This window comes from Hemicordylus capensis, chromosome 2, assembly GCF_027244095.1.
Source record: "Hemicordylus capensis ecotype Gifberg chromosome 2, rHemCap1.1.pri, whole genome shotgun sequence".
In the NCBI taxonomy this organism is placed as follows: domain Eukaryota; kingdom Metazoa; phylum Chordata; class Lepidosauria; order Squamata; family Cordylidae; genus Hemicordylus; species Hemicordylus capensis.
Window position 1 is genome coordinate 46,366,900 of NC_069658.1, and position 19,499 is coordinate 46,386,398.

A 19,499-nucleotide genomic window follows, 5' to 3' on the forward strand; every position below is an offset into this window, starting at 1 on the left:
GATTTCAGGCTGATTGGAGCCATAGTTTCCAGACCACAAGAAGTAATAGTTCCACTTTATTCCACACTAGTCAGACCTCAGTCTAGAGTACTGTGTCTAATTCCAATTGCAGCATTTTTAAGAAGGATAATTGGAATGGGTTCAGAGGAGGACAGTGAAGATGGACAGGGGTCTGGAAAATAAGCTCTAAGAAACTGGGTATATTTAGCCCTGAGAAGAAATATCTGAGGGGAGAACAGGATGGCACTCTTCAAACCCTTGAGGGGCCCTTGCACAGAAGAGGGCAAAGGAAAGTCTTTTCTGTCACAGGGTGCAGGACAAGATCTAATGGGCTTAAGATATGAGGGTAACTTTGGTGGTGGTGTTTTTTTACATTTTATATCCCGCTCTTCCTCCAAGGATCCCAGAGCGGTGTGCTACATACTTAAGTTTCTCCTCACAACAACCCTGTGAAGTAGGTTAGGCTGAGAGAGAAGTTACTGGCCCAGAGTCACCCAGCAAGTCTCATGGCTGAATGGAGATTTGAACTCGGGTCTCCCCAATCCTTGTCCAGCACTCTAACCACTACACCACGCTGGTTGCATTTGAGGAGCAATGTCTTAATGTAAGAGCTGTTTGACAGAGGAACCAATTAACCAAGGAGCTGGTGGGCTCTGCCTTGCTGGGGGTCTTCATGCAGGGAGTGGGCAGCCATCTAGTCGTGGGTTTCCTGTGCTGAGCAAGGGGTTGGGCTAGCCGGCCTGCGAGGCCCCCCACCCCCCAACTCTATGATTCTATGATAAAAAGCAGCCAGCTCTGCTGCTGATTGCTCAAAGCAGTCTCAGAATGTGGTAGATCCACTAATGAATAACAGTTCAGCAAATGAGTGCCAAGTCTGTGGTGGTCCTTGCTTATTTCAGACGTCAAGATGTTAACCTTGTGTTTGGTAAACAAAAGACGTACAAACTCCTCTGCACGGTTTCTTTGGGGACTGTCCTGAAGATGAGAAGGCGAGGTCTTTTCTGTGTCTGCAGCTGCTGCTTGCTTTCCCCTGCTTCCTCTCTTCTAATGGTCCCATTTCAGCTCTCTGTGTGGCCCTCCCTCCAACTGTTTATTTAAGTTGAGCCAAAAGGCACTTTTCTAAAGATGATTTATTAGTTGGCAAAACAGGGGAGGTTGCAGAGAAGAGAAGATTTGGGGGCTGCGGTATCATGCTTTTTAAGCCTTGTGTTTTCTTTCAAAAACAGACAAGAAATCACAGATTCTGTACAAGTAGAAGGAGGTGAAAGCCTTCTAGCACCCACCCACCTCTTATATTGAGGCCAGATTCTCCACATCCCAAGGACTTTTAGCAAATTAGTCCACTTCCTTCCAATCACCATCTGCCTCAAATGGAGATCAGGAATGACCATGATAGAAGATCTCTACAGAGCAAAGAACACTAGTAAAATAAACACAGATGACTTTCAAACAATCTGTCCCTTTCAATCTACAGTGAAAGGAAGAGGAGGGATTTTCAAGATCACCAAGCAGTTAAGCTTGCCAGTAATTCCTTTCCTGGAAGTTTTTCACACAGGGCTTTTGAAGCCCTTTAGCTTGCATCTCCTTTGGAATGGAGGGTGTGCATTCACATATTGGGCAGATGTACCCTAAAGTCCCTGTGAGCTATTGGGGAGTGCGCCACACACAATTAGGGTTTTTCATTGCACATAAGAGTGCAGCCCAATTTATATCCGGGGTAAAAAAATTCACTTTTTGTGTTTGATTTTTGGGATAACTTTGAGTTCACACTAAAGCCTCACAGAAAACTTGTGGTAAAACCTGCTGTGTGGAGAACTCCCTGTTCTCACTCTGGAAATCCAAGACTCAGAACCAGTCTTGGCCTCAGAATGTTACGGCTGCATCTCCTGCTGTGTGGTGCTGAGACCCACACCGGCTAAGAAGAAAGACCTCCTCTGGGGAGCCTTAGCACAGGGGTTCTCAATCTTGGGTCCTCAGATGTTGGCCACAGTGGCCTTTGTGGCTAAGGATGATGGGAGTTGTTGTTTAACAATATTTCGGGACTCAAGGTTTGGAATCCCTGCCTTAGCAGAACATATTCAGATCTGGGGACTGGGGGAGGTGGCCTTGGCTAAAATGAGTCAGGAGTCTGTGCCAAATTCTGCTTAACAGGGATTTTTTAAATACCTTATAAAAATGAATAATCTTTTATAGATTGTGGAAATGAAGGAAAGATGTCCATATTTGCTTATTTTGCTCGTGCTAGTCACAGAATGATAGGTTACTGAAGCCATACTCCCTACTTTCTGGAAATTCTGCTTAGCACCTTCTCCCAGCTTTTGAAATTTCACCAGATACTGCCTATATCATAAGAACAGCCCTGCTGGATCAGGCCCAAGGCCCATCTAGTCCAGCATACTGTTTCTCACAGTGGCCCACCAGATGCCACTGGAAGCCTACAGGCAGGAGTTGAGGGCATGCCCTCTCTCCTGCTGTTACTCCCCTGCAACTGGTACTCAGAGGCATCCTGCATTTGAGGCTGGAGGTGCCCTGTAGCCCTCCGACTAGTAGCCGATGATAGACCTCTCCTCCATGAAGTTATCCAAAACCCTGAACTCTATCCTTTGAACTCTACTTTGAACTCTACTTTGTGGCCATAGGGCCTAGAACTGTATTGCCTGAAACCCTGTAACACGCCCTGTAAAATGTCCTTTGCTTGGCATTACTGTGCTACACTGTGGACTGAAGGTGAAATGAAGAAATGAAACACAGCTCATGGCTTCTGCTGCGGTAGCTCTTGGGGTATGATGGAATCCCCCGTAGAAAGTCCCTAACATATATTATGTCTTCCTTTTGCAGTGGTGTGGGGGTGGGGGGTGGGGAGAGCAGTGTTCAGTAAATGAATGAAAAAATCAATATTTTGGGTGGTGCCACTAGGCGCCACAAAGAAAAAAATACCTTTTTATTGGTGACAGATGCCAGTTCCAAGCACCTCCGCCCACAGCAGGGCCTTGCCACTCCGCCTGCTCCACCTGGCACCACTGCTTACCGTGCCGTCCTTGGCCCAGCTCCGCTGCCCCATGCATGCTGCTGCCAGTACTTAAGAGCCAGTTCACCCATGGTAAGACACCAAATGGCCGCCTTTCTTCACTCAAAGTTATGGAACCCCTTACTGCTGTGCAAGCCAGCTAGCATTGCAACCAATGGGAGGCAGCAAGAAGCAATCGGAAGGGGGCAAGTGGCAGGAGTGGGGAGGGGCGAGTGACAAGTGGGGGGGCCCTTGGTGGCTCCCCTTTTCAAGGTGACAGTGGGCAGCTTGTGTTCTTAGAAGAGGTCCGCTTAGTTATTGTGACACTCCTGCTCCTTGTCAGGACTGTTAACCAGAAATATACCAATTTTGCAGTGTAGAGCCTGGGTGCTGATGAAAAACAATTAAACTACCGTTGGTCATAGGAACATAGGAAGCTGCCATATACCGAGTCAGACCATTGGTCTATCTGGCTCAGTATTGTCTTCACAGACTGGCAGCAGCTTCTCCAAGGTTGCAGGCAGGAATCTCTCTCAGCCCTATCTTAGAGAAGCCAGAGAGGGAACTTGAAACCTTCTGCTCTTCCCAGAACGGCTCCATCCCCTGATAAGAATATTTTACAGTGCTCACAGATGTAGTCTCCCATTCATATGCAACCAGGGTGGACCCTGCTTAGCTAAGGGGGCAAGTCATGCTTGCTACCAACGGACCAGCTCTCCTCTCCTCTGCCATTTCTGAATTCTGGTCAAGGGGAGGGGATTTATCCCAGTGGCAGATTGCATGCTTTGCATGTACTAGATTCTGAATTCAATCTTCCAGTATCTCCAGATGAGTGTTGTTTTTTTAGTCAGGTAACTGGGCTGAAGGCGAGTCCTCCCTGACATCCTAGACTAGAGACTAGCTATCTGTCACAGTACAAAGAATTAGCCTAGATGCATCATTGCTTCGATAATATAAGCCAGTTCCTTACATCTTTGATTTTTCTTACCAAAACATTGGTTATTCTTTTCTTCTGTATGGACATAGCTGAGATCTAGTCACCATAAACACTGAAAGCCGATGAGAGGAAACAGCACAAAGAATAATATGGAGTAATACAGTTTACATTGGATAAAATATCCAGCACATTGTTAATCCTATGCATCGGTGACTGCATGCAGTTGTTGCCATTTCTGGATTCTTTCTGAATTAGACATTACTGAATTAGATAATTAGACATCATCTTCCATAGACTCAGTCCAGTTTGATTTTGATTGTTAATGAAGTTGATAAGTGGGATAAATGTCTCATTTTCTTCAAAACATAAACAAATGCCTTTTATCATTTATCCAGCTATGAATACAACTCTTTCCAGAATGACTGCTCCTAGTACTTATGTAATGTAATATATAGGCAATATGGATAGCCTTTAAAAGATACAGGATTTTGAATGAAAGGGAAAGACATCCCTTTAATCCAGTGAACTGCTCTGATGAAGGTAGAGAGAGAATATAATGTATTCTTATAAAATAGGGATGTTGTAGAAGATAAGATGCTCTGGCTTGCACAGCAGAAAATCATACCATGCATTATGAATTGTTGCAAACAGCCAAAACAATTAGCTGGCTTTAATCACAGAATGGATGGATGGATGGATTTATATAATATCTTTCATTAAAATAATCCCAAGATGGTTTACAGTATCATTAAAATGCACAATTAAAACAATACACAAAAGTACAAATATTAAATTTAAATATAAAAATACTACATCTCTATTTTAAAAGTTTAAAAACCTATATAATACAGTTAAACACAAAACACAGCTGCAGCAAAGCAGTTCTCTCACATAAAAGTAATAGCAAAATACAGTTATCTCATACAAAAGCCTGGGTGAAGAGCCAGATTTTAACTTGTTTCCTGAAAACTGTGATGGAGACTGAGGAGCAGATGCCAGCCGGGAGAGCATTTCAAAGCCTGGGGGCAGTGACTGAGAAGGCCCTGTGCTGCATGCTTGACATCTGAGCCTCCCTCACCATCGCCACACAGAGCGGAGCCCCTTCAGATGTCCAGGGCCCAAACCTTTAAGAGCTTTAAAGGTCAATACCTTGAATTTGACCCAGAAACAAATTGGTCACCAGTGCAGCTCTTTCTGAATGGGTATAATATGGCCCCAATAGGCTGCTCCGGGTAAAATCCTAGCTGGCACATTTTGTACTAGCTGCAGTTTCCGAATATTTTTCAAGGCAGCCTGACATAGAGCATGTTACAGTAATCCAGCTGTGATGTGACTAAGGCATGGGTAGTGGTGGCCAGATCTGCCTTATCGAGAAAGGGACACAGATGGTGGACTGGCCAAAGCTGTGCAAAGGCACTTCTGGCCACTGCCTCCACCTGAGCATCCAAAAGCAGAGATGGATCCAGCAGTACTCCCAAGCTGTGCACTTGCTCTTTCAAAGGGAGTGCAACCCCATCTAGAACCGGTTGAATCCCTTCATCCTGATTGGCTCTCATACTGACCAACAGCACCTCCGTCTTGTCTCGCTTTAATCTCCGTTTACTAGCCCACATCCAGCCCATCACTGCCTCCAGCCCCGGTTCAGGACATCCACTGCCTCCCCAGAATCAGGCGATAAGTAGAGATAGAGCTGAGTGCATATTGCTGTATAGGACTAACAGATGGCATTCTATGGTTCAGTTCTGGAACTAGATTTTATTCTGTTATTAATGTTAATCATTATTATTGGTAGCACTAACATTCTTATTAATACTGGCTCGCGTACAGTGTAACAAAACATAGGCAGTTGAGCATCGTCCACACTGCTGCGTGTGCCCAAAACACTGCCAATGGTGTTGTGGAACAGGGTTGCTCTGCTGTGAGTTAAAATTGCACAAGGACAGTTTGGAAATAATTGAGATAGTGTTGCGCCGCTGTTTTTGGCAGTTTTAAGATGTGGCAGAATAGCTCTGTTCCACACTCAGCAGCACGGGCAATGCTTAACCACTGTGTTTCACTGCACTGTATGTGCGCCATGCTGCTAATACTCTTATTAATACAAATAGTTCTATTATTGGTGGTATATTTTTATAAGTGATATGTAAGAGGAAATGAACAATAAATTCACAGGGAATCTAACGTTATATCTTCACCAGAAAAGTGGTACTTATACCCTTGGCTTGATGCCAAATGCAATCCACTGCAATCAGTAAAAGCAGCTGAGCAACATTACAAACAGATAACCAAAACAACCTTTGTTCATATACAATATTAGCAGACAATTTGTTAGGTTCCTTGGAAATTAATTCTAGTTTGAATGTGCTAGAGTTCATTTATATCGACTGCTACCTGTCCTTCTCATAGGAACAATGTGGCCGGTTGGTTTTGCCAATTTCTGACTGAAAAAATGTAACAGAATTAGCTATCCCATAACCAGAATGTTACTCCATAAATATTTACCTGGGTAACCAATTATAGCAATAGCAATAGCAATAGCACTTACATTTATATACCGCTCTATAGCCGGAGCTCTCTAAGCGGTTTACAATGATTTAGCATATTGCCCCCAACATTCTGGGTACTCATTTTACCGACCTCGGAAGGATGGAAGGCTGAGTCAACCTTGAGCCCCTGGTCAGATTCGAACTTGTAACCTTCTGGTTACAGGGCAGCAGTTTTACCACTGCGCCACCAGGGGCTCTTAATTATGACATTTTTTCATATTTATGCACTTCCGCAAGAACAAAAACCTGCTTATATTAAAAACAAACAGAAACAAACAAAAAAAGCCGTATATTCCTGTGGAGTATTCTTGAGGTCTAATAGTGTGAGACTGAATTTATGTAGCACACAGTTGCCACTATATAGCTGACTTACCCCAATCCTTCTCAGCTTCCTCTTAGCTCCAGGACACAGCTTGGTCACATGGCCATCCCTGGGAAGGACTGCAACTTGTGGCCAAACAAAATGAGATGTTAAACACGTCATTGTGTATCTCCCCCCCCCCACACACACACAAAATGATTGCTTAACAAAGCAGCTGTTTGTGTCATGGTCCAGACTGCCATGAATCTCATGACCCCTTTCCAGAGTAGTGACTCTGAGTAAGATTCTGAGAAGGCAGAAGCAGCACTAGGTTCACCGTCAAGCCTTGACATTAGCCAGAAAGAGCCCTGGAGTTAGAATCCCCTGAAACAGCACCCTCAGAGCCTGAGCACCCTTGGTACCCCGACTCCCCTGAAGAGTTGCCCCCTCCTCAGTGCTGGACTTCGGCACAAGCTAATTAAGCTGCAGCGTAGGGCTTCACATTGGAAGGACATTTGGATTTTTAAAAAAAAAAAAAAAGAAGAAGAGGTTTTACATAATTGGTTGAAAAATAAAGGAGAAAGAAGACATATTACTTTCTATGTGATATGCAAAGAGACATAGTGCAGCTTGTACAGGAGACCCTTGGATATCGCAGATTCATTTCCAACCGTTTCGCCCATTTGCAGGCAACCTCCTTGCACACACATTCATTTATTGCAGGGGTAGCTTCACTTATTTGTGGCCCTGGTTCAGGAGGGAGACCCCCTGCCGCACTGTCAAGCCTTCAGTATTTTTTGGGTGGGGCACCCCTTACTTACCTGTGCTGCTCAGCTGCTGTCTCCTCTTCCTCCTCCTCTTCCTCCTCACACTGCCTCCCCATTGCTGCCACTGCACTTCTCCGTTGCTGACTCCTACCTCCTCCTCCTCTTCTCTCCCCATCCCCACTGCTGCTGCCTTTATTTCTCCACTGCCACCTGTGCAGGGAGAGGAAAGTGGCAATGGCCATCTATCCACTCCCTGCCACGAGTGGCAATAGCTGTGCATTTGCCTTCACAGGAGAGGAAACAGCCACTGCTATTTACCTCTACCCACGCTGGAGAGAAAACAGCATCTACACACTCCCTCCCGAGAAATGAAGTCGGTAGCAATGGGGAGGGAGGAGAATGGAGGATTTAGCAGCTGAGAACTGTAGTGGGGAAGCAGCATGAGAAGGGAGGGAGGGCGGAGAAGGAAAAGGAGGCAGGAGGTGGCGGCAGCAGCAGCTGAGAAGTGTGAGGGCTGCTTTGGGGGATTTATTTGCAGTTTAAACCCCCAGGAGCAACCCATGTAGAACCTAATCTCATTTTGGGGATTAGGTGTTGTATTCAAATGTCACACTTGCATTGTTTGTGGTAGTTTCCTAGAACGTAACCCCTGTGATATTTGAGACTTCCCTGTACGTATTGCTTCTTCAGTTTCATAACGCTGAACTGTGTAACTACTCGTGTTCTGTACAACAATATTTTTAGTATTCATAGATACTAAAAAAATTGTGGGTTTTTTTCTTCATTTAAAGGTATTTCTAATACAAATAGGCTTATTTCCAGATAACTGCTTTTGTTGGATTATTAGTTTTTCTTTTCATCTTTGCCAAGTATATATGTAAAACTAAACCTTTAGAATAATAATTTGTTCTGTAATGCTATGGGGCCTTTTATGCCCCCCCAACACACACCATTGCACTCCCAGATTTATTATAATAAATTATTATATTATAATAATTAATATTATTAATAAATATTAATAAATAATAAATATTAATAATAATAAATAAATATTAATAAATAATATTATATAATAATAATAAAATTACACACCAGGGTCAATAACAAGCTAGCCATGATCAGATAGAGCAGTCATGCTAGGTGCCGAAAAACTGTCCTTTTAAGGCTTCCACTTTCCAGGCAGGGAGGTGACGTCTAGGAGAGGTAGCCTGCCCTCAGAGGTATTTAGCTACTCAATCTACCTCTGGCTGCTGTCAGATCAGCTTGCTGCCTATGTATGTATGTATTTGTTTATTTCGGCCCAAGGCCAGCATAAATACAAGAAAAACAACAACAACAAAATACATAAAACAGTAATACTTTCAAATACCGTATACATGACTAATTTCATTCAAATGCTTGCTGCCTCTGGGCTCTCCAAGGGACTGTGACTTTGCCTTGCTAGCAAATAGGACAAGACAATTTGCCCCCAAGTGTGTCATTTTTTGCAATGGTACCTTTAGGAGGAAAGATTTTGGCGGGAACTTTGTGCGGGGCACAAGTTAAACTGCCCCTCCATCCTTGCTATGGTCCCAGTCTGTTGTTTTAAAGAAGGGCAAAAACACGAGGGGAATGATGATATTTTAACCCTCAGTGTTGTGCCTCAGCATGGCCCACCAACTGCAGCCTGTCTGTGTCTGGGATCTATTGTTTTCTTGCCACGGTCTTCTGTGCATGGCTGTTCCTGGGAGATGAATGCAGGTGCTGGCAGCAGTGTGTACCCCGTCCCTAGGATTTGTGGGCATGTGCAAAGCTTCCACGCCCTGCTCTCTGCACACGGTAGAGGGGCTGAATCATATCTGGAAACTTTGAACTCTGAAGTAGAAGTGGTAGGGTATAAGCTGGCAGTTATGCTGGCATTTGTTAAGAAGTCTGATTTCAAGAACAGTGCTTGTTTATCATTTTCAAGGGTGACTCCGGAGGTGGGGCAGGGGCATGTGGTGGAGACGCCCCCACCAAAGTGGCTTCTCCCCCACTGCCCTCATTTCTGTTTCAGAAATCTAAAATGTGGGACACAGCTCACCCACCCATAAGTACACATTGCCCCTTCTGTTCCCTGTCCTCCACCCTGCCCCCCGCCTGGTGCCTCAACTGATCACTTTACAGCATATGACAAATGTTTACTTTTCCTTTCGGCATTTAAATGATATCCACGCCTTGTAAAAAATAAATATGAACCTTGCTTTCTTCTGCCTATCTGTGAACAATTTAATTGCACTAAACAGCTGCATCTTATGAAGCTATTCTTTGTTCTGCTGCTTATTCTTTTCCACAGAATGAATTTTGGAAGCTGTATAAGTGTTTCTCTTCTGATCCATAGTTTGAGACCACTTTTGAAAATGTTAATTGCTTTGCTTTGTATGCATGAGTTCCTATTAAACTCTTCACCTCCTTTATAACATGGGCGATGTCAAAATAAACCATTATTACAGTTCCTTCTTTCCAGTTTATTATTGAAATTGGACATGCTGAGAGGATTCGCTGATTTGGCAAACTGATGCATTATCTTTCGGCATTTGTTATTTACAGAGGGTGCGTTTGCACCACATGCCCATCAGTCTGCCTGACAATAACGTTGATTCTCTTTTAATTTCTGCCAGAAGTCAAGTTGTGAATAGAACTAGCTCTTTGCTTATTCTTTTTGAGAGCATCCGGAGGTTGGGGGCATTTTATTGCCTTTTTAAATTAAGAAAACATACCAGTCATCTTCTTAGTAAAGCTTTACTTTTCAACATCCAGTATAAAATTAATGGATGCCTGGACTGGTCATCCTTTTTTGAGATTCCTTTCATGCCAAGGCGAGAACCATCCATCCACCAGGCCAAGTCCACTTTTTGATAGATTTTTGTGGCACTGAGAAACTCACTGGATTTGCCAGTCTGTGTAGACAGTACTGAGCTAGATAGACCAATGGTCTGACTCAGTATACGGCCACTTCCTATGTCCCTACCTTCATGTGAGGCAAGCCATTGCACATGAATAGGTTTGTTGTGTGGATCCGCTTCCACATGGTGTCACTTTAAGCAGCTACCACATTACAGCTTATATTTATTGTATTACACTAATACCCATTCTTCCTCCAAGGAGCTTAGAGTAGCTTACATATGGCCTCCAGGCAGCTTACAGTCCAGACCTGCTTCACTCCAGTAGTAGTAGAAGTAGTATAAGATCTGCCTTCAGACCATTCCTTGGCTTGCTTGAGTATACCAGGCCTCCTCCTATAGAATCAACACAATGAACAACCCCCTATGCATGCTTGCTTTGTATCATGCTGCTCTACTAGTAGCATGAACTTGTCCAAGTCCTGAGCCTTTCTTTGTGTGTCTGCACTTTCAGAAGTTAGCTTTTCAGCAGCAACCAGAGAAAGGGCCTTCTCAGCAGTTGTGGCACCCTGTCAGTGGAATGTGCTTTCCAGGGAAGTCCTCCTGCACTGAATCCCATTTCCTTCTGGCATCAGATGAAAGCCTTTTTATTTACCAGTATTTTTAAATTGCACCATTAGGGGGGCTTTATCCTCAGGATTCACTCCCATGCACTGTTGTCTTAAAGTGTATTTTGATTTAAAAAAACAAAAACTGTTTTTGTTTAAAAATATTGATTTTAAGTTATCAATTTGGAAGATGTGGTATTAAATAATCTTAATAATCTTAGAAACACATAATGACCTTCTGATCATCCATGTCTTTGTCCTCAAAGGCAAGGCGGTCTCCAGAGTTACTTTTATTCAGCCTTCATTAACATGTATTACCAGACAGCTGCCGCTAGTGACAATTTTCAAGCAGGAGTTTGAATGGATGGGTGTGATCAGAGTTTCTGTGAAACTTGTAAAGCTCTTAACAAACAGCTAAGCTGGATGGCGTGGAACTGATATTGTAAGTACGGCACCGTCATAGGAGATTAATAGCCTCCTGGGGTTAAAAGCCTGGAAAGTCTCCAGCTGACTGCCTGTGACAAGCCCATGTTAGAACGATTAGATGTTGATTTAGATCTTGGCTAAAAACTTGGATTGTTCTCAAAAACCACACGGATAGAGTAAAACATTTATTTTGCTTCACTGCTAACATTCTCACTCTCCCCCCCCCCGCCTGCCCCCACACCCTTCTTCTTTTCTCTCTTCTAGGTATGTGATGTCAAGCCAGTAGGCAGTCCTCTGTAGCCTCCCACACTCTACTGTAACGTCATGTGCCAGTATGAATATTAACACGGACACACAGACTTCAGTTCTCGGCAACCAATAAAGTGAAAAAGAGAAAGTAAATGTTTAGAAATGAGTGGACTGCTTGCAAAACATTGCCTGACTTACTTCTGTTGAGAATACTTCCTACTTCTGGGACTGGAGAAGAGCTGGGCAGAAGCAATTTCCCCCAAAGATCTTTCCCCCTCCTTTAATTTATTATTATAAGATATATAGATTTAACAATTCCTTTTTACTGTGGATTTCAGGCTCTGAGCTGCACTGGCCACAAGCACACTGGACAGCAATATGTGTCATGTCATTGTTACTTGTCGCTCAATGCTATGGACACTCCTGAGTATTGTTGTGGCGTTTGCAGAGCTCATTGCATTCATGAGTGCTGATTGGCTGATTGGCAAGGCAAAACCCAGCAGTTCCGAGGACACAGATAACAGGACTGGAGGATCGCTGGAACCGTATCATCCTACTTTGGGCATCTACGGACGTTGCATCAGAATCCCGTACATGCAGGTTTCCAGGCAAGACACACTTTGTGGCCCTTATGCGGAGAACTTCAATGAGATTGCCAGTGGATTCTGGCAGGCTACTGCTATTTTCCTCGCCGTGGGGATCTTGATACTCTGTGCTGTTGCATTTGTATCCGTTTTCACCATGTGTATACAGAGTATTATGAAGAAAAGTATTTTTAATGTCTGTGGGCTGCTACAAGGGATTGCAGGTAGGTGAGACAAAGCAAGACTGAAACATATTTTGATATGCTTGTGGTATGTGAACAAGGAAGTATTTTCTTCAAGATTTTCTTTTCTAATCTTTTTTTGTGTTCTCTGCTGCATGTTAAACCTATCTGAGTAGTTACGTCTCCAGCAGATTATATTTGGCAAACCTGACTTATGTCACACATGCTTTTAGCACAGTATCAGCTTCTAATATCGTGTTGCACTGACCAATTTTCTATCATTACTATTCTTCCTCTATCTGGAAACTCTAATTCAGTAAATTAACATTTATTCCCTTGTTAGAAGAGAGCTAAAATGTTACCCTTCCCTCTTAATGATTTAATTTCCTTTTGAAGACTATTCAGTGTCTTATGTTCAGAGATGTAATCAGGATAAATCCTGGAAACTAGATGTAGATTCCATTCCATAGCTCCCTTTGCAGCTAGCAGGAATTCTGGGTATCTGTCAGAAGGTTGAATGTGATCCATTTTGCTTTAGAGCATTGTAATTATAAATTCTTTGCAGCACATAATTGCATGATTCACTCTCTGAGCAAGGATAGCCCAGATTCACGAACTCATTCACCACTCAAAACAGTTTCTCCAAATGCAATGGTAATGGAGAAGCTGGTATGATCTCCAGAGGCATCTGTCATCCCATTTCATAAGCCTTTAGGTTCTCTGTAAACCCAAGCATACTGTGGTGCCAAAACAGTGGGAGGGGAATCTGGGAGCCATGTTGACAGCTCTAATTGACCTGCTCTTCCAGTAGTCAATAAAGCCTTAGTCAATGTTTTGAAGATCAGTGGGAAAATCCCTCCCAAAGAATTGTTATCCTGTTGGTGTATTTATTTATTAGTGATTTATTTAAAATATTTCTATACTGCCCAAAACTTGCATCTCTGGATAGTTTACAATTAAAATCATTTAAACATTAAAATCAGTTAAAACCCAACAGTAAAAGTATTAAAATTATAAATCTAATTAAAAGCATGGGTGAATTAATATGTCTTCAGTGCCTTTTTAAAAGTTTCCAGAGATAGGGAGGCTTTTATTTCAACAGGGACCACATTCCAAATTCCAGGGGCAGCAATGGAGAAGGCCCGTCCCGAGTAGCCTCCAGAGGAATAATGGTTCCATTATTCTATGGGCAGATTACTCTATTCTTTCTTTTTGTTGTGAAATCAGTCAACACAGGAGAGGGAAAGCAGGCATATTTCTATACTACATTAGTAAAGTAAGTAAAGTGTGCCATCGGTGTTGACTCCTGGCGCCCACAGAGCCCTGTGGTTGTCTGTGGTAGAATACAGGAGGGGTTTACCATTGCCATCTCCTGCCCAGTTTGAGATGATGCCTTTCAGCATCTTCCTATATCACTGCTGCCCAATATAGGTGTTTCCCATAGTCTGGGAAACATACCAGCAGGGATTCGAACCAGCAACCTCTGACTTGCTAGTCAAGTCATCTCCCCACTGTGCTATTAGGTGGCTACTTACTACATTGGTAGAGGAACCTACCAATGTAGTATGTAGCCACCTACTGGTGTTATGGGGAAATGACTTGACTAGCAAGACAGAGCTTGCTGGTTTGAATCCCCACTCGTATGTTTCCCAGACTATGGGAGGAACCAAAATGCACATAGTTGCTTGACATCCAGACTAAAGATGCCTAAACAAAAACTACTGTTAAATATTGTATTTAACAAATACACTAATATCCAAGAAACCTCCTAGATTAAAACAATAATATTACAGAAACAATACAAACTACAAAAATTAAAAATTGGCATGCAAGTTGACATCAAAACCCAATTATCCCCCAGTGTAATATCCTGTTCTTACCCATTTTAAAGAGATGAAAAATGAATGGGAGATTCATCCTGAAAACCATTTCCCCACTAACCTATAAATAAGCTACATTTCCCCACAAAAGGGAGCCTCTGTTGTCCCTGTGGTGACGACCCATTGCTCAGCCAAGCAGGCATGCAGGGGGAGGGGGAGTGATAGATGCTTCTCTCCCTTCCCTCCAAAAGCCCTTTCCACTTGCTTAAATATATTCCTGAGGGCTGTGCAACCCTCAGGAACATACTCATGCAAGTGGAAGGGGCTTTTTGGAGGGATGGGAGAGCCATGAAAATTGTTCCCTGCTCCCCTTCTGTGCTCACTCAGCTGCATAACTGCCAATCACCACAGGGGTGCTAGAAGGTCACTGTGGACCCATAGCCATTCCTTAAGCCAACCTACTGCTTTGCATCATGTCAGCTATTGTCTTGTTTTGTCTTGACATATCCCATTCCCTACTAATTCCCTTTTGTAAATGCTTTAGTTTCCACTTTAGGGCAACATTTTACACTTTTCCAAGCCATCCAACTAATGGTTGGATCTGATTGAGATTTCCATTTTTTAATTTTGCAATGCAAACTCTTGCTGCCGCTAACAAGTCAATCATTAATTCCAAATCCACTCTTAGAACCTCTTCTTTAAAATATCCAAACAGAACCACTCTGGGTTAACTGGAAAGTATGTAGCCAGTCACATATTTTATTTCTCTTTATATTTCTCAACTTACACTCTTTAAAACTTATTTGTACCGTGGACCTAGAAGTATGCTACCACTAGTGTGAGTACCATAAGACCCACTGCTGAATGTTTCAACTTTCCAAGGATAGAAAGGAACCATCCACTTTTGTCCTGTTAACATTTTTCTCCTCACAAGTTGTATCATGACTTAGAGAATTACTAAGCCTGAGATGACTCTTTATGGAGCTGGCTGATGCTTTATATGGGCAGCATTTCTGTCTCTGGATTGCTGCCAGTGTTCTGCTGATGACCAACCGCAGCTGTGATGCACCATGTGGTTCAAGTAGCGAGTGGTTCAAGTAGCTTGTCGGTGTGGCTGTAAGCAGATAGGACTATAAAAATGTTGCTTCCGGTGAGAACTGACATCCCAGTTCGAAGGTGGTGGTGGTGATATCTTTAAGGATGGGGGAGGGTGCTCCTACACTTCCCACTGTGTTTTCCCCACAAGCGCTGTCTTTGAAAATGGTCCAGTGGGGCGGCAGCCTGCTTCCTTGGACCGGAATTGACTGGAAGTGCCATGTGCAACATGCGCATGCGCACTGGACACTTCCAGTCTGAGGAGGTACTGGGGCGCCAAGGAGGTACGCTGCTGCCCCACTGGACCATTTTCAAAGACAACGCCGGCAGAGGAAACATGGCAGGAGGGGTAAGAGCACCCTCCCACCATCCTTAAAGATATCTCCCTCCCACCTTCAAAACCAGTTTGGAGGTCCATAAAGGGCCTCCAAACCAGTTCTGTGCACATCCCTACATCCCAGTATAATATACCTGTGAAAGTTCTTTGGGTAGATTCTGCTTTTCAGAGTTGTTTCTATGAAGTACAAATAATTTACAAAATAAATCCCATTTTGTTTTTATGTGTGCTTAGAGCATGGTATTCCTTTTTCTCAGATTTGAACATCCTACTTTGCTCTCTACAGCCAAAGCATGAGCCAAATGCAAGAATTCAGGATCTACTTGATTACATTTTATTTAATATCATACATAAATGTGTGTGATTAATGTGTAATCTGTCCTTGGAATTTGTCATGGGCGGGGAAAGAACAATGTAGGCTGGTGGTTGACTTCTTCGTGGTCTCTGTGCATCACACTTGGGTTTGTGCCTGCACCTAGCCAAGTTTTGGACCTTCCTAAAGCTTCACCAAATAAGGAAAAAAAAGTGGAGGGAAAGGCTCCCTCTAGCTGACAGCTGTGCGAAACTGGATGCTGTGCAAAACAGGATGCCCACTGAGCGAAACAGGATGCTGGACTAGATGAACCTTGGGCCTGATCCAGCAGGGCTGTTCTTATGTTCCTCTTTCCCCAGTAGCCTTTTGCAAAGACTACTCCGGTTACCTTCTCTTGCTTTGCCTTTTATCTGCTGACAATATTTACAAGGATTTAGCAAGGAGCTTTCCAATTCTCTCCTATTGTTTTCTTCAGTTTATTCTACCTCTCTCGTATTTCTCTCTTAGAGTTTTGCATGTTCTTTTACTCTTGTGCCTCCCCTCCCTTCGGCCTCTTATGCCCACAAACGTGACTTCTAAACGCTGTCCCAGGGCACGTCCAAAATACCCTCCTTCGGCGGTCATTTGTTCTGTTTAGCCTGCCTGGGAGAATTGCACCGCACGGACTCATGCTCACAAAACAAGCGTGCCATAATCAGGCCGTTCGACTCCATGCTCTGCTGTGGGAGAGAGCTCTCTTAGTGAGCTCCTCCTTTGTTGGCCCAACTGCTCGAAATGCCCCTTGTACTGGGGCAAAAGGGTCAGCAGCACTAATGTAGTCCAGCCCGATCTACTAATCTGTCTGGCCATGCCTCCACTACAGGCCCCAACAGCCCTGCCCATGGCACATGCTGTGCCCTCGCTCCCACTGCCGAGGCCGCTCCCTCAAGCCCTCGGGCCTGACGCCACAGCCAGCAGCACTCCTCACGCCAACCCCTACAAGTCCTTTGCACAGAGACCACGAAGAAGAAAGGCAGGTTTCTTACCTGTAACTGTAGTTCTTCGAGTGGTCTTCTGTGCACTCAGACGACCCACCCTGCCTCCCCGCTGCAGTCTGGGGTACTGTCACCTCACCTAGTGCTTCAGGTATGCGGCAGTCACTCAGACTGAGAGAAAGAGGAGGGCTGTCAGCTAGAGGGAGCTTTCCCCCCACTCCTTTCCCCTTAATTGGAAAAGTTCTAGAAAGCGCAGGTGCAAACCCAAGTGTGAATGCACAGAAGACCACTTGAAGAACTACAGTTACAGGTTAGGGTCTTTTCTCTCCAGTGTCTTTGGCTCTGGCGTAGGTTTTGTGTAAGTTGAAGCTTGCAGAATGAAAAGATGCGTCTCTTTTAAGGCTGTGTATTCAGTACCCATATCAGTGAGATCTAAAAGACATCTTGATCCAAGGAGTTTTTTAGCCTGCCTGCAAGTAGCCTGCCTCTTGACTAAAAAGTGCTCCTGCAGTCTGGGAATTCTGCTCTTCTCCAGTGCTCACAGTTCCTTTCAGGAAGCACTAGTCTTCACTTTGTAAACATTTAGAGCCCAGACTGTTAAGGAAAGAACAGTCATCAGCTTCAAAGGGTACAAGGGAACCATATCATTAGATCAGTAATTGCTGCTTAACGAACAAAAGAGGCTGTGCAGGTGGTCATTTGAGCATCTTTGGCGAGCATATAGGCTATTTTTGCAAAGGCTGTGATTCATTTGGAAAACCTGGGTGTGAGCAATTTTGTTCTTAAAATACAAGTAGCTGATTAATTTAAAGTGGGTTGATTGTAATAATAGCTTCCTAGTTTTATGGCTGTGAAGAAGGCAGATAGGAGAAGGATGGATGCTTTCGAGATATGGTGTTGGAGGCGACTGTTGCGTTTCCCACGACGGCGAGAATAATGAATAAGGAAGTTTTAGATCGAGTTAAACCAATAATATCGCTAGAAGCTAAGATTACCAAACATAGACTGACATATTTTGGTCATGTCATGCAAGCTGATTCATTTGAAAAGACAATTATGCTGGGAATGATCAGCGGAAGAAGGAGACGGGGACGGCCTTGTACTTGGTGGCTGGATATTATTTAAAATGACACCGGAATGACCATGGTGGAATTAAAGGAAACTCTACGAGATAGGATGGCATGGAGTGCAGTGATCCATAGAGTGACTGAGAGTCGGACAAAACTGAACGGATAAGAAGAAGAAGTTTTAGCCAGTCAATATCAGCAGTCTGTGTGTTATACCATAGTATTGTTTGGAGCCCACAGTCATTGAGTGTGTTAATCTTTGTTATGCCTAGTTCTATAAATCCAGAAAATGAAAGATTAGCACTGAAGGAGTTTGCAGTTTGTGGATGAGATCTGTCAACACCCTTTGTACTAATAGTGCCTACAGAGCCATATTTCAAAGACTTGTGCAATGATGAAAATCTCAGGCTTTCCAAGAAAACTGAAATCTCCAGTTTTCCTCATGATCATATAGCAGGGCTGTGCAACTTCGGCCCTTCTGCAGATGTTGGACTATATCCTGTGCAGGGGGCAGGTATCAGATGTTCTGATATCCCTTCCCCCCCGCACCACATTGGGGCAGATGCTCCTGGTGCATGGTGCAATAAGTACCAGGTAATACCTGCTGGGTCCCCAGGCATCCTCACACACCTCCCCCACATGCCCTCCCAGTATCCCTGCACACCCTCCCAGCATCCCTGTATGCTCCAGCCTCCACAGTGCGGGTAATGGGTTCTGATACAAAATATCCCTCCAGCAATACCTTGCTGGTGGAAGAGTATGGCATACTCACTGACTCCATCCATAATGCTAGCAAGCGTGGAAAGGCTCTGTGGCCTCTAAATGGGAAAATCGACACTACCGCTCTCACACAATCTTAAGGAGCCTCTCCACCATCACTAGCCATGTTGGACAGGCTTTGGACTAGTAGTGTGCACGGATCGGTTCGGAGGCCATTCCACTGGCCTCCGAACCGATCCGGACAAGGGGTGGTTTTGGTTCGGGAGGGTTGGGGTGGGGGGTTCCATTAAGGGCGGGGGGGGCTTTACTCACCCCTCCCGTGCTTTGCAAGTTTGGTGCCATAATTATTTTTAAAAATGCGCCGCAGAATTTCTCGTTGCTCGCCGCTCCTTCTTGACTTCAAAATCGGGCGGCAGGATACTTCCCTGCCGCCCCCGAAGCCCCCTCAAGCCATTTGAGCTCTTGAAATCTCGCCCGGACCGAGTGCCAAAGCGCTCGGGCGGGCGGCGGGGAGATGTCTGTCCGCCCGCCCGCCCCCTTCCCTGCCTTCTGCGAAGTGCAGGGAGCCTTCTGCGCGCGCGTGCGCAGAAGCAGGGAGCCTTCTGCGCACGCGCGCGCAGAAGGCTCCCTGCACTTCGCAGAAGGCAGGGAAGGGGGCGGGCAGACGGACAGACATCTCCCCGCCGCCCGCCCGAGCGCTTTGGCACT

The 19,499-nt window shown here is 44.4% G+C and overlaps 2 protein-coding genes across 3 annotated transcripts in view; both read left to right on the plus strand.

Annotated features, from left to right (window-relative positions):
• The window catches only part of ARSB (arylsulfatase B), a 294,461-nt gene extending 282,336 nt beyond the window's left edge, over window positions 1–12,125 (plus strand). Inside the window, exon 8 of one of the 2 annotated variants that reach the window (XM_053295442.1) lies at window positions 12,038–12,125. In XM_053295442.1, the coding sequence (XP_053151417.1) occupies window positions 12,038–12,044 (7 nt within the window). In that variant the 3' untranslated portion in view covers window positions 12,045–12,125. Of the gene's footprint in view, window positions 1–11,714; window positions 11,846–12,037 lie in introns of those variants that run through there. The other variant, XM_053295441.1, reaches the window with a different exon arrangement.
• The window catches only part of LHFPL2 (LHFPL tetraspan subfamily member 2), a 28,882-nt gene continuing 21,450 nt past the window's right edge, over window positions 12,068–19,499 (plus strand). Inside the window, exon 1 of the mRNA XM_053295448.1 lies at window positions 12,068–12,507. Coding sequence (XP_053151423.1) covers window positions 12,078–12,507 — 430 coding nt within the window. The 5' untranslated portion in view covers window positions 12,068–12,077. The remainder of the gene's footprint in view (window positions 12,508–19,499) is intronic.